Raw genomic sequence first — 14,104 nt, 5'->3', positions numbered from 1 at the left:
TTATTAGAACATCTTGTAAATAGTATTCAACTGCAACAAAAAAAATGTGTTATTTTTTCTCTATATTGCATTTGCGCAACAGATAAGCCAAATGCTACAATCTGTGCGAGTTTATTAAAATACAACTTTATCATTTTTGTTTTTTTTTTGCGGCTATACATATACAGGAGTGGGGCACTGTACTCCATAAAATTGAATCTCTAAAAGTTATACGGTTCTATGGTTCCGTTTAAAAGATTTGATATATGTAGATATTTATTAAGTTGTAACAATTTGTGTTGAAGTTTGTTTTACTGTATTAATCAACTATTGTTTGTAAGATTAACTTGTGTATTTTATAACAATGATACTTTGCACATAAAGCGAATCCAAGCTTTGGATTAGATTCTGAAATTGAGCTATTACCCCGGACAAGTGAACTCTAACACTTGAACTTGAACAAAAAAAACGTGTAATGCTTGACACTGTACTTAAGTAATTTATTATTACAAAATTAAAAAAAATATAATAAATTATTTATTCAAATTAGCATCAGATTTTACAGACAACTAAAAACTAGCTTTGAAATGGAACCTTAGTTATAAAAACGAAAGAATTAAATGTATAAGTATGCGTAAGTTAAATATATATATATAGTATCTAAAAGATAGCCTTGCACTGAGGGGGATGTGGGTGTGTGTGTGTATGTGTGTATCTGTATCTGTGTGTGTGTGTGAGCTGTACAAAGTATCCCATACTTTTCGCTCACAAGCTACTTACACATCTTAAATACCTGACCAGACATATGGGCTGTGCACAAATCCTTACAATATATGCACATTTGCATACTCTACACACAGCCTATGGGAAATGGGACATCTGTCTACGCATTTGTAGGGGAATTGCCTTTTCAACTTAATATATTAGTTATATTTGGTTTATGACGCATAATAAACTGTGTTTGCTGAGTGCATTATGGTGGTTTTTAGTTTTAGCTAACAACCGCCGATCCGTTCGTTAATTCTGCCGCTGCTGTTTCCACTGCGTGTCATGAAAACGTGGCATCAAGATACTCCTGCAACTTTGCCACCAAGGTTTTGTCCAGCTTGCACAGATCAAAATCAAAAGTTTGCTTCGTGAGTTCATAGCAGCCCGTTTCGGCAATCATTTCAACAACGCTTTGCAACTCTTCATTATCTGATAACGTCATAATTTTCTGATGCAATTGCTGCAACTTTGTTAGATATTCCTTAGGTATGGGCGTACTTTTGCCTGACACTTTTAGGCAATCTCCTGGCAAGTGATTACAGTGGCTGCTATAATTGTTGTTGTTATTGTTATTGTTGTTAGCTGGCACGTTGTTCGGCGAGGTGTTCACAGATAACCGCATCGATGGGGATTTGGATTTCTCACGCGTAGATTTGCTCACTTGCTCCTTTTTGGATGTCTTAAGCGGTGGCTCGATAAAGGTACTATTAACACTCCCACTGTTGCTGACTGGTGAAGGGCGACGAGCGCGTTTCTTGTCCTCCCTCCCCTCTGGCTTGTCCAATTTCTCGGGTTTAGCCTCCGGTGATTTGTCTGTCTTTTCTGACTTGTCAATCGCTTTCGGCTTGAGCTTATGTTCCTTGCCAGTCGCAACAGCAGCAGCAGCTTTAATTTCCTTAGCGCTGTTTTGCGTACTCTTTGAGCTATGCGCCGATTTCTGTTGACTACTCTTGGCTGGCAAATCCGGAAAACTGCTGTTCGAGCTGTCAGAATGCTGAAGTGTGGCAGCTGTGGCTGCGGCTAATGCATTGGTTGCCGCCAGATCTGGTGCCGATTGTGCCGAGTCCATGTCACTCAAGTCCAAATTGCTTGGCGCTTTGTTTTGGCTTGAGGATCTTGTAGGAGTTGCTGCTGCTTGCTGTTTGCTATTATGCTTTGCATCTGGCTCGCTGACGCGTTGACGCTTTTCATCCTTGCTAGAGGTTTTCTCCTTTGACTTCTTGTGTTTATCCTTTTTATTTGTTTTGTCTGCGCCTGCAGCTTCAGCCTGCTGACCAAGTAAATCCGGTTTTGGCGATGCCTGTGCTGTTGTAGCTGTTGCTACAGCTGCAAGTTTGTCTGGCACAGTTTGTTGCGTTTGGGATTTCTCTTTATCGCGATCTGTCTTGGATTTGTCTTTGTCGCGCTCCTTTTCCTTGTCCTTATCGCGCTCACTGCGCGCCCTGTCTTTCTCTTTTTCCTTTTCCTTCTCTTTGTCCATTTCCTTATCCTTAGTCTTGTCCTTCTTTTTGTGCTTGTGCGATTTTTTGTCATTACTGCTGCTGCCGTTGTTGCTGGACGTCCTTGTCTCACCAGTTTTTTCAGCAGACTTCGTCTGTGTATTAGATGGGGGCGCCTGCTCTTTGTCAGGCGCACGCTTGCTCCCACTAGAGATCAGGCTGCTGGCGCTCGCACTGCTGCCTTGAGAATTGGGCGTGGCTTTGCCAGTTGACCTTATTGCATCGTTATTGGTTTGAGTTGGCTGCGGTTTTTCTAATTGGCTATTGCTGCTACTTGTTGCTGGACTGTCTGTGTGCCTTCGTTTGTCCTTGTCACGCTCTTCGCGCGGCTTGTCGCGTTCCCGATCACGTTCCTTGTCCTTGTCCTTTTTCTCTTTTTTAGACTTTTTATTAGAGCTGCGCTCTTTGTCTTTAGAATCGGACTTGCTCGACGTTGACTTGTGTTCGTCGCGCTCCTTGGAGCGAGCATTGGGCGTGCCACCAGCACTATCTGTCGTTTTTCTAGGACTCATATCAGTCAGACTGCCCCTGGCCGTCGATTTTGGACTGAGCGTACGTCTGACTAGTGCAGCAGCAGCAGTACTAGATGGAGATTTAGTGCTATTGTTGCCTTGATCCCGTTCTCTTTCCTTGTCACGTGATTTCTCCTTTTTGGCCTTTTCCTTCTCCTTATCATGTTTGCTGCTACTGCTGCTGCTCTCGCCAGACTTGCTGGACTTATCCTTGCGCTCCTTTTCTCGGGCATGTCTATCCTTTTTTTCCTTCTCACGCTGCTTGTCTGAATTACTTGACTTGTCACGCTCCTTGCTTGATTTATCCTTGCCATCGTGTGAGCTCACCTTGCTACTGCTGGATGCAGTTGATTTCTTGTCATCCGGTGAGTTTTTGGGTCCTGATAGAGTAGTGCCACTACTACCCTTAATAATGGGTTGTCCAAAGAGTGCAGAGTAGGTTGATTTGCTACCATCATCGATGCGCGACTTGTGCTTTTTGGTAGTTCCAGAAGAGCCATCAATTACAATACTATTGCTGTTACCTTTGGCCTTAACAACATTTAACTCGCCAGACTGTTCACCGCCACCAATACTAGGTGATTGGGTGCGATTGAGATTGCCCGCACTAGAAATGTTGGCGCCAAAAACTGGCACACCACCGCCACGCATTAACTTGGCACGAAACTCCTCCGAAGGTGACTCAAAGACATGCGTTTTGATCTCAAAGCGACGATGTGGCGGTCCTGTTTGCTGCAGATCCAAATCATAATGGTACATTATACGTTTCGGCTCATCTCGATTCCGAAAGTATATTTCAACAGGTAGCATAAAGCCGGCATAGCCTGATTCCTGTATCATATACGGTGGCTCCTTGATGGCTGAAAAGGTAACACATTAAATTTGAGCGCGCAAACTGATACTACAATTTGAAAGATTTACCACGCTTGGGCTTAGGAAAAGAGTCGTGTAGTATGAAAACAACTTTATCAACGAATTGACTTATGTCTGCCTTATTCACGCCTTGCACATAGATCTCCCAGTCGTGGGTGAAAGCCTGCGGATGTTTCTTGCTTCGTAGCTTAGATGTATGCCCAATTTCGAACTGCACCTTGACGGCCATGACGATGGTGTCGACAACGGTAACGCATCAAACTGGTAAAAACGATGTGCTGCAAGTGTCAAAGATATAAAGGAATGTAAACAAAAAGATATTGTGTGGGCCCTCAAAGTATATGTAGGTGCTATGTAAAGAACATTGCTTGTTTTTCCTGGATGTGTGACTGTGTGCGTTCGTGTGCGTGTGTGTATATGTGTGGGTTGTTTTTGTCTGCGCTAAAACTGCAATGTGTCTAACATACAAAGCTTAAAAAACAAGTACATCTTTATCACCATGGAAGTTTGCTTCTAACTTACAATTTTCTAAATAACTCTTACATTCAGTTTTTCAGTAAAACATAACACTTTTACAAAAACACAAAGTGGCAACACTTTGCACTTATACACATTGTATTTGTATAAAAGCATGAAAATTGCAGGAAAAGATACTTAAAGTGCATTGACAAACGCACTTTCACTAAAACGTGTGAAATTTTACATGGAGAATTTTAACAATTTTGTTTTTTGCAATTGTAGTCGGTTGCAGTACCTTTGCGCTTTTTCTTAGTGCTAGACTAAAGAAATTTTTATTTATTTATTTTGAACAACCCTGAAAAGCAGTATTGCTAAATGGTGAAAGTAAACAGGTGTGGAGGTCGCACGATTGCTCGGATAGAACACAATGAAAGTGCTGCCCATACGTGGATAAATTTGCACATCAGCTGATGATAAAAACAATAAAATATTTTGCCAATTAGGTAAAATTGCAGTAAAAGTTGAGAAAACTCGTAATATAACAAGCATTATGTCGAGTAAAGTGTAAAGTGAAGCTATAAAGTGCAGAATTTTCCAAACTGCCAAAATGGCAAGCGATTACAGTGCCGGCCAATTTGTTGCTACAAACACTTGTCCAAACACAGCAAGTTCGTCTCGTTGGTTGACCGAGGAAGTCTTCAAACTGATCGATATTGTGCAAGTCGATGAAGCTATATATAATCCACGCAACAAGTACTATTTCTGCAGACCCTACGTCGAGAACTTCTGGCGTGAAGTAGATCAGAAGCTTGAAAAGAATCCAGGCGCTAGTTTGGCCAAATGGACAAATTTGCGCATTTCATTTCGACGCGAGTACACAAACTATTTGGAAGAGAAAGTGCCGCCCTGCTGGTCCTATTTCGATCGCATGTTCTTCTTGCATCCCTACTTACGCAAGAAGCACCAGCAGCCAAAGTCGCTTGACACTCAGGTGCAAGATGCGCTTGCTCATCTGTCCAGTCTTTCCAATCGCATGCAGCGTGAGCGCGTCGTTAGCACATGTACGGGAGCCAACATGAATGCAGCGGCTCAGGTAAACGCTAGCAATGCCATGCCATCGGCGCAACTTTCGCCAGCGCCGCAGCAGCTAGACAACTATTTGGACTACTTCGATGAGCCAGAGCCCAATCATGCGGAGCTGGAGGAGATTATCGATAGAGAGCAGCGTGTGCGTTTCCAAAACCATACCATAGATAGCAACGACATCAAGTCTGAATGTGAAGACCCAGTTGATGATTACGAAACAGAGCCTGATGTGGAGCCACATCACCATCATGCGCCGCACGAGGACGATGACACTGAGGAGCACGAATTGCGGCCAATGCCATATGAGGTAACAGCAACGGCACCCAGCTCCACCTCAACCGCAACATCTGCGGCTTCTGCATCTGAAAAGCGTTTTACGCCACAACATCAACAGCAGCTCGCCGGCAATAGATTGCAACATGCGCATCGCTTACAGATGCGTGGCGGTGTATATGACGATGCTCGTGGTATGCGTTCCCGTTCACAGGAACTGCAAGGCGCCGCTGCTGCTGCTGCGGCAGTAGCGGCTGCCGCTAGCGCTGCCAACTTGCAGCCACATCCAAATATATCCTTTGTACGGCCAACTTTCAGCAGCAAGACCGTTGATATGGTTAGCACCACAACACACAGTGGCGGCGCTGTGGCCACCACCAATGAGCCGGAGTATCCTGCTTCATCCAGTCTGTCAGCGGCAACGCCCAGCAGCGCCTATTTGAATCAACGTCACTTGTCGCACGCCCATCACGCGCATCATCAGGCAACGTTGGCGCAACGCTTGGAGACCAATAATCCACCAAGTGCAGTCGGGACAGCGGCGGGTGTGGATCTCTGCGATTGCAAAACCGATTCGGATGCCATGTTTCTGATGAGCCTCTTGCCCGATATACAAAAGCTAAATGGACGCGATCGTGGCAAAATCAAAATTGCATTTCAAAACATACTGCAGGATTATTTATATCCCGATTAGAGTTAAGGCGACTTAAAGTCACATCCGCTGCTAGTTAAGATCTCTCAGCTTTTTATTCTGTGTATACAATTTAGCTTATAGCATGCACCAGTCGATGTCCGACATTTGTATTTTAAATTTAAATGTTATGTAAACGGCTCAGCCGTATAATTGGTTAAATTTCCTTCATAATAATTCCTTAAAGCTTTGCTGTGCAAGAACAGAGTATCCTTCAACTAAATTATTTTATTTGATATATTTATAAATATTAAAAATATAATTTATATTTAACAACAATAAATTCATGCAACTATAAATATTGTGCGTTTTTTTTAACTTAGTACCACCAGCTTTAGTCAAACAACTTTAGATCGCGTGCTATTTTCTGTATTTTGTTGTCCAGTGTCTTGTCTTCGAGCTCGCAAATGTAATGATGCCTCGTAGTGCACTCCTGTCCATAATAGTTGTAACTATGTTTGCCAGCATTATAGCTTAGGCGCAAGCAACGACCTTTGCCTTCAATCTGCAGCGTATTGTTGAGCACATTTGCGTCCTTGTCCTTCTCCTTGTTCTTGTTCGCTGCACTTGACTCATTGCTGTCTACCAAATTGGCAGCTGTGGAGTTTTCCGTCTTTTGTGACATGGCAATGAATGTTAAATTGGTATTCGGATTGACAGGCTTGGCAGAGTTGGCCCAAATCCATAATAGACCTGGGTTAAGGCCACCTAACCAAAAGTCGCGACCTCTATGCGCTGGCTGATTCAACAAATAGGCCATGATCTCTTCATTCTCCGAGACCTTTTCGAATTCAGCCAAGTGAGCTGATAGACCTTTGCAGGCTGAGTTGGCCGTCTTCCAGTTCACCTGCTGTTGGCTGTTGATGTAATAGCAATTGTCGCTGATGCGTGTAAAGTTGGTGGGGCAAGGATCACGCACTTCCTTCTGATTATTGCCAGCCATCAGATGGTAAAGCAGTTGCTCTGTTCGGCGCACGCGACTTTCCAAATAATCTGCAAGTAAAGCGACATTATAAATGAAAAGTTTAGCAAGCTGAAAGTGTTGAGCTTACCCACGCGATAGACCAACTTTTCAATGGCGCCTAGGAGATACAAATCATTTTCAGAAACGGCACGAAACGTGTTGGGGGGCGCTCCACTGCCGTGTGGTGCAAGATGCTGCTGATGTTGCTGTATGGGACGCATATGCTGCTGCTGTTGCTGCTGCGGTGGTGCTGCAGGTGTGCTGCTGGCAGCCCCGCCGGAGCCACCAATGCCAAATAGTTGCTGAAAGAATCCAGGTGTCTGACGCTGTTGCTGCTGCTGCTGTTGTTGTTGTTGCATATGCTGCTGCTGCTGCTGTTGATGCAGCATTTGATTGGTCATAGGTCTAAATTGAGGATTCACCATGGGCGCTTGAGTTTCCACAGGTGTGCGCAGATGTGGTTCCAATTCCACAGCTTCGCCTATGCGGCGTGTTATGTAGATGTTGTTGCCGGGACGTTTATAGGCTGAGCTATGATAGTTGATCGGCGCATTAAAGTCGCCAGCCATATACGGCAGATCCTTCGACATGCGTTGACTGCTGCTCTGGCTGCAAAAGAAAACACATTAGGAAACTTTATTGCATTTATGTAAGCATTGGTACCTTAGCACATAATCTTCCAGAAACTGGGACCAGTTCGAAGCGTCTGCTGGTGTCAATGATTCATTCGCATATTTTTGCATATTTTCTCCATCGCCCTTGCATAATCCAAGCAACAGCAGCAACACCAAAGTTAATAACACTATAAAATTATGACGACACTCTGTTATTTTCTTTGCCGTCGCCGCCGCCGCCGGCAATTTGGCCACTTGTAATGTTTGCATTGCACTCTGTGTTGCTTTTCAAAATTCCAGTCACAAACTAAGCCTAGGCAACATTAAATATGAGCAGTAAAAGAAACAAAAACACTTTCGATTTCAGTGCGTGGCGTTGTGTACGCAGCAAGCTTGGGACTCGAACTGAGACAGCGACTCAATTAGAGTTCGAGCCGTGCTCAGAGGCGCTGCCGCTGACATGACCATGGCTATGTTGTTGTTGCTGCTGCTGCTGCTGCTACAACAACGAGAAATGCAAAATTTCACTTTCTCCGTCTGTCTACAGTAAATGTAAGTCATTGGGTTTGGTTTAAAGTCGTTGTCGGCGGCGGCGGCGGCGGCGTCGGCAACTTTTATTTTGATTTGTTGTTTACACATTGTCAAAAGCGTATTGTTCACTTTATTTGCAGTTGTTAAAAATATGTATTTAATTAGTTTAAAATAAGTATAGGTGTGCAAACATTCCTAGCAGCAACCAATATCATATTACAAGTTGCTGTCAACAATTTGCATAAATTACAGTGATTATTTAGAAAGGCGTAGCTTACATCTGCACATCATTAAGGCAAATTAAATGTGTTCATTTCATTGACTTGATTTTCGTTCATTAATCGCCAGCGGGCGGTCCATATTTATGACCAGCATTGACTGCTCATGGAGCGTGTTTCACCCACCCACATCATAGTTGTTAATGCTGTCTGTTTGGTTGCCCTGAAAGTTTGTGCACACGTTTTAATATTGACTTTCATATATGACTATCTATAAGGCCCCATGGCTTTGGCTAACAATGTTGCAAGGTCTTTACTCATCTATTGTTTATTGTGACGCATTTTTATTTTGCGGGGTTTTCCTTAATGTCAAACTCTTGCATATTGAGCGTTTCTTGAGAATCGCTGGCATCAGCTTAAGGTTACCATGAACACAATTAGCGCAATCTTATCAAAGCAAACAGCAACATTTAAATTTTTTTTTTTAGATTTATATAAGTTTTTATACTTTTTTTTATGGTTTTATCAGTATTTTTTAAAATATATATTATAAAATTTAAAAATGTTAACCAGCAATAGATACATATTTAGCAATTTCTCTCTCTCTATCTATGTCTCTTTATTATTTTCAATAAATTACTTGTCTGCCCACTACAATTGTGTGTTGTGCTCAATTACTTAATATTTTTAAACATTGCATTTAAAATAGAAAATATATAATTTTGTTTTTGAGTTTCCTTGAATTCCATTTTCGATCTTTCAGACATGCACTTGTTGTTGTTCTTGCTGTTGACGATCTAGTTGTTGTTATTTATTTATTTATTTAGAAATAGATATTTGTTATAATGATATACACAATAGATGTTATGCTTGGTATTTTGTTTCGGCTCTGCAAATTTCGGTGTTGAGATGATAATTGTTTGCGTTTCATGTAAAGTTCCTCTTCCGTCTTCAGGGCACTTAATAGCCAGCCAACTCGGCGAATGTGGAGTCCATCTCGTCGGCCAGAGACTTGTATCTGTCCTTGTTGATGCCCAGTTCGTCTATTGAAACGAAATGCATTGAGAGATTAGCAACAAATTCAACATAGGGTGATAAAAACAAATAAATGCAAGAATTTAAACACATCAACATTAAGTTTGTGCCACTGTGCTCTGCTGTGGGCATACACTGTAAGAAAATCAAATGCAATTGTTAGTTCATGTTTAGTTTATTAGTTGTACGCTGTTTTGGCAAGCGTTTGTTTCGATTTTGCTTTTAGTTTGGTTAACAAGTTTTAACATTTGCGTCTGCTGTGGGAGCTGTGGGGAGCTATGGCGGGTTCACTTTCTACGCGATCACAACTTTATACAGATAATGGGGCTATAATAAACGCTTGCACTACGAGCATACCATATTTGAATATCTGTTAACGAGATCTTGTACAATCTTGGCGCAGAGCCATTGGAAATGTTTGCTAAGATAGTTTAATGATTGAGTGAGCAGAGCAGAAGGAACTGCAGAAACAAATACTTTATGTAAAAAAACACAACAAGAGTGTAGAACATATTTTGTGTCTGGGTGTACATAGGCAAGGCAATTGAGCATGCCACATATAACAAAGAAAATTCATATTTTGCACTGAACAGAAATAATTTCGATATTAAAACATAATTGAAATCACCTGTTATTTCGAAAGCATATAGATAAATCATTTTCTGATAGGCTTTGCACCTGGACTTATTTTTACAGTGTATGTATATATAATAGGCTTGTATATATGGGTGCTTGGCTGTTCGGGGAAGGAGCAACTCTAAACAAATTATTTACAGTGTAAATTCAGACATCAAAAATCGGATATAAAAGTGTGGGCAATTATCCGGGGATTGATAAATAGGTACAAAGTGTATAAGTGTGTTTGGGATATTGTTTGGTTTTCTTTTTTGTCTTTTGTTTTTTTAATATCCAGTAAGTTCAGCAAATGTCTGGTCCAAATCGTCGCAGATTGCTTTGTATTTCTCTTTCTCATTGAAGAGACGGTCTGCAAAAAGCATTTGTTGTTTAGTTTAATATATAAAACATGTACACATGTAAGTCAATTAATAAAGCAGTTTATAAGCAGCTTGTTGGTAAATTTGTACAAATGTACTTAATTCATATTTAACATATTTACAGCTGATATTTATATTTTTTAATTTTGGTTTGTGCGCATTAGTTAAAGCTGAAACTTGAATACAAGGCGATATTTACATATCGTATAGTCAAGGTGCTCACGCATCTTTTGGCTTTTGATATTGAATAATTAATAATTGTAATGAACATACCTTCTAGCCTGTCGACCTCCTTCTGCAGGCGCTTCACTTGCTTCTCGGCGTGCTCGGCGCGCTGTTCGGCCTCCTTCAATTTGACGGACAAGGTCTTCATCTCGCGCTTGAACTCCTCAACGCGCTGGTTGGCCTTCTCCTCAGACACTTCCAGAGATTTCAGCGAGTTGCCGACAACCTAATCAAACAAATTGAAGGCTTAGAGACACGCACTCAAGTCAGCTGTGCCCATATTATTACCTTCAGTTCTTCCTCCAGCTCCATGATCTTGGATTCACCGGAGCGGACACGATCCTCAGCCACTTCCAGCTCATCTTCAACGAAGGCCAGCTTGCGTGACACTTCATCGGACTTGGTATCGGCATCCTCAGCGAGCATGCGAGCTTCCTTCAGCTGGTTGGTCAACTGATCCATACGCTCCTCATCCTGCTGGGAACGGTTCTCCAATACTTTGCACATACGGTTGTTCTCATCAGCCGACTGTGTGGCCTCCAACAGCTTCTGTTGTGCGGTGGTTGAGCGCTCCTCGGATTTCTCCAGATCCTCCTCAATCTGTTGGACCTTACGGTTCAAGGTGGCGACCTCAGACTCAGTGGAGGTCAGCAGCTTCTCCTTCTCCTCCAGCTCAGCGTTGGCCTTCTCCAGCTGATCCTTGGCGGTGACCAAATCGATCTCAACCTGCACGAACTTCTTCTCCAAATCGCGCACCTCCTCATTGAGTTTGTCGGCGCGGGTGTTGGCATCCTTGGCTTGATTCTCGCAGGTATCTGCCTTATCAATGGCATTATCCTTCTCAAGCTTCATCGCTTGCATCTTCTTCTTGATGGCGTCCATGTTGTTTGTGTTTTTTGTTTTCGCTTAGGAGAGGAAGAATTTACGGAAATAAGGCACTGCAAAATAAAAAGAAAAAAATAATTTAATATAATTGTTGAACAAGGCTTAAGCTAACTAGTATGCCATATATATAAATGTATCTGCAGTTTTTTCATATGGCAGCAACATTGCCCATTAAAATTTATCTTCGCAGCTCATAAAAATGCATTTTGTTTATTTCAGGCATTTGCTGCTTATATACAAATATACATATGTATATGTATGTTCAGATATATGAATAAATTATAGTCTTAATGTAAACAGATTTTTGAATTGCTGAAAATTTATAAAAGCTAACGTAATTTTGTTGTTGTTTAAAATACGCCCACACTATGTCTCTCTCGCTCTCACACTTTGCCGCTCTCTCAGCATTATTTGTGTTTTTGAAAAAGTTAAAAATAAATCTGATATGTGTGTGAATATCCAGTCCACTTATACGAACAGCAGATGTTGCTGGCGCTTTATGGACATTTTTGCCGGATCTGTAATTCTAGAGTTTCGAATATGTGTTTCGAAATTAACACACATACATACATACATACTTGTGTGTATATACGAATGAGTGCAATTTGAAAAGTTTTTCAGTTCATTTAAAACACCTCATTCATTTTGGGGTCAGCATAGATACATATACGAGATGTGTGTGGGAATTTACTATTTGACTATGAATGTGTGTTCTTCAGATCTAGGACAAAGTCATTTGTACATGATGTACAAAGTACATGTGTAGCAATAACAAATATATAATTTGAAAAGAAAATATCTTTAAGTTTTAGTAAGAATTTCAAGCTGTGGAATTATCAATTGATAGATATATATTTTTTCGAAAATCTTTAATGAAATTTCCATAGCTATAAACTTGCATTCTATAGCGATGGCCTTCAAAGTAGCTACAAAATATTATTTTTGGCCATATGTGTGGGTGGCAAATCATATATGTAGTACATATAAAACATAGCTAAATATATTAAGTATACGTAATATAGTATACGTATAAATATTTTCTCGACTGCTGCTGCTCTCTCTCATAATTTCCGAGCATTTCTGACACAGAGCCAAAAAGCAAAACAACAAATAAAACTCAAGGATAAATTACCAATAGCAATAGCAATAATGTTGTATGATCATGAGATCATGAAAGCTAAGAGCAAAAAGCTTTTTCGTCTAAGTTTCATTTAGAGTTAAAAATAAAATCTTTAAAGTTTCTGCTGAGTATATCTATGTATGTATGTGTGTGTGTGTGTTTTTCTAGCTGTATTTGTGTGCGACAGGCAGGTGTCTGTCTGCAGTTAATTTTATAGAATATTGTATAAATGCTCAGCGGCAGCTTTTTGTGTGCTAGTGTGTGTGACTGTGTGTGTGTGTAAAAATTGTGCGTATTATGTGCATATGTATGTGTATATTTTGAGATGTACGTATAAATGTGTGTGTATGCAGCTTTTTGCATATACATATGCAAATTTTCACTTATACACACACACACACACTCAAATATATATATATATTATATATATAGAGGGACGGATATTTTTGTCAGATTTAGTTACAAAATTCCTTATAAGCGAATTTCTCACAAACGCTCAAAAGTCATCATAAACTTTTAATTATATTTAGCATTTCAATTTTTATTTTAGTATCTGAGCATATATTCAATATACTCATTTTTAATTTGATTTCAACACACTTTTAGCCATTATATTTATTCATTGAATTTATTTAAACATTGATTGTTTTATTTTTAGACACATACATATGCACACAAACTCATTGCTAACAATTTTAACCATTTACGTATATAAGTTATTTGAAAACTAATTTATGCGTTTTGCATTTTGCATGCACGTTTCACCATTTTATTATTTTCTTTGGCCAAAATATTATGTAAAGTTCATCATCATTAAACAAATTTGAATTTTTTGTATTTTTTTGTGGTAATATTTCCATTGCAAAAATCCTGTTAGCCGCAGCCGTAACTAACCTTAGCGTTTCAAACACACTATACGCTGTCGAAACCCCGAGAACACTGATGCTGAACAAGTCGCAGTGCCGAGAAAGCGGACCCAAGAAATAACGCAAGGCACACACATACGCACACACATATACACACACACACAAACTTACCAACGCAGTATTGAATAATTTTCATTTCGTAAAATTTCCCATTAAAAAAACAAGCGGAAAAGCGCTTTCGCAACTTTTTTTTGTATTCACTGATCATGAGCTACAAATTTCCCACAAAATTTCCTTTGTACATGTATACAGCATATGCTTGCATGTGTGTGTGTATAAATCGAGAGAGAGTCTCTGCTCAAAACACACACACACACACACACACACATACATACATATATTTGGCATATAGAATGCTCCCGTTTTTTTTGTTCTATTGCATTCTCATCATATGCCTCAGAGACAAGCGTGAAAATTATGCGTATTTTTTATACTTCTCTATTTTTTTTAG

The 14,104-nt window shown here is 40.4% G+C and overlaps 4 protein-coding genes across 6 annotated transcripts; 1 reads left to right on the top strand and 3 right to left on the bottom strand.

The window, feature by feature from the left end:
• Positions 1-581: 581 nt before the first annotated feature.
• On the bottom strand, positions 582-4,404 carry LOC108604507 (protein AF-9). Of its 2 annotated transcripts, none has more exons than XM_017994010.1 (3): positions 4,386-4,404; positions 3,680-3,909; positions 582-3,618 (listed from the first exon to the last, which is right to left on the bottom strand). In XM_017994010.1, exons 2-3 carry the CDS (start codon positions 3,858-3,860, stop codon positions 1,028-1,030), a joined length of 2,772 nt encoding a protein of 923 aa, XP_017849499.1. In that variant the 5' UTR covers positions 3,861-3,909; positions 4,386-4,404; the 3' UTR covers positions 582-1,027. The 2 variants fall into 2 exon arrangements, with proteins under 2 accessions (XP_017849499.1, XP_017849498.1); XM_017994009.2 differs by lacking the exon at positions 4,386-4,404 and adding an exon at positions 4,154-4,258.
• Positions 4,405-4,573: 169 nt separating this feature from the next.
• On the top strand, positions 4,574-6,348 carry LOC108602038. Its single transcript, XM_017990046.1, has one exon. It carries the CDS (start codon positions 4,698-4,700, stop codon positions 6,141-6,143), a length of 1,446 nt encoding a protein of 481 aa, XP_017845535.1. The 5' UTR covers positions 4,574-4,697; the 3' UTR covers positions 6,144-6,348.
• An 82-nt stretch (positions 6,349-6,430) lies between these two features.
• On the bottom strand, positions 6,431-8,105 carry LOC108603785 (putative uncharacterized protein DDB_G0274435). Its single transcript, XM_017992880.1, has 3 exons — positions 7,768-8,105; positions 7,193-7,713; positions 6,431-7,133 (listed from the first exon to the last, which is right to left on the bottom strand). Exons 1-3 carry the CDS (start codon positions 7,986-7,988, stop codon positions 6,475-6,477), a joined length of 1,401 nt encoding a protein of 466 aa, XP_017848369.1. The 5' UTR covers positions 7,989-8,105; the 3' UTR covers positions 6,431-6,474.
• Positions 8,106-9,061: 956 nt separating this feature from the next.
• Positions 9,062-13,727, bottom strand: LOC108603786 (tropomyosin-2). 2 transcript variants are annotated; one of them, XM_017992881.1, is made up of 4 exons: positions 13,622-13,727; positions 11,011-11,660; positions 10,771-10,948; positions 9,062-9,510 (listed from the first exon to the last, which is right to left on the bottom strand). In XM_017992881.1, the coding sequence occupies exons 2-4, from the start codon at positions 11,602-11,604 to the stop codon at positions 9,428-9,430; spliced, it is 855 nt and encodes a 284-aa protein (XP_017848370.1). In that variant the 5' UTR covers positions 11,605-11,660; positions 13,622-13,727; the 3' UTR covers positions 9,062-9,427. The 2 variants fall into 2 exon arrangements, with proteins under 2 accessions (XP_017848370.1, XP_017848371.1); XM_017992882.1 differs by lacking the exon at positions 9,062-9,510 and adding an exon at positions 10,381-10,487.
• Between the last annotated feature and the right edge of the window lie 377 nt (positions 13,728-14,104).

This window comes from Drosophila busckii, chromosome 3R (assembly GCF_011750605.1).
Source record: "Drosophila busckii strain San Diego stock center, stock number 13000-0081.31 chromosome 3R, ASM1175060v1, whole genome shotgun sequence".
Taxonomy (NCBI): Eukaryota; Metazoa; Arthropoda; class Insecta; order Diptera; family Drosophilidae; genus Drosophila; species Drosophila busckii.
The sequence above is the reverse complement of the archived record's forward strand: the minus strand, read 5'-3'. Positions and strand labels throughout refer to the sequence as shown.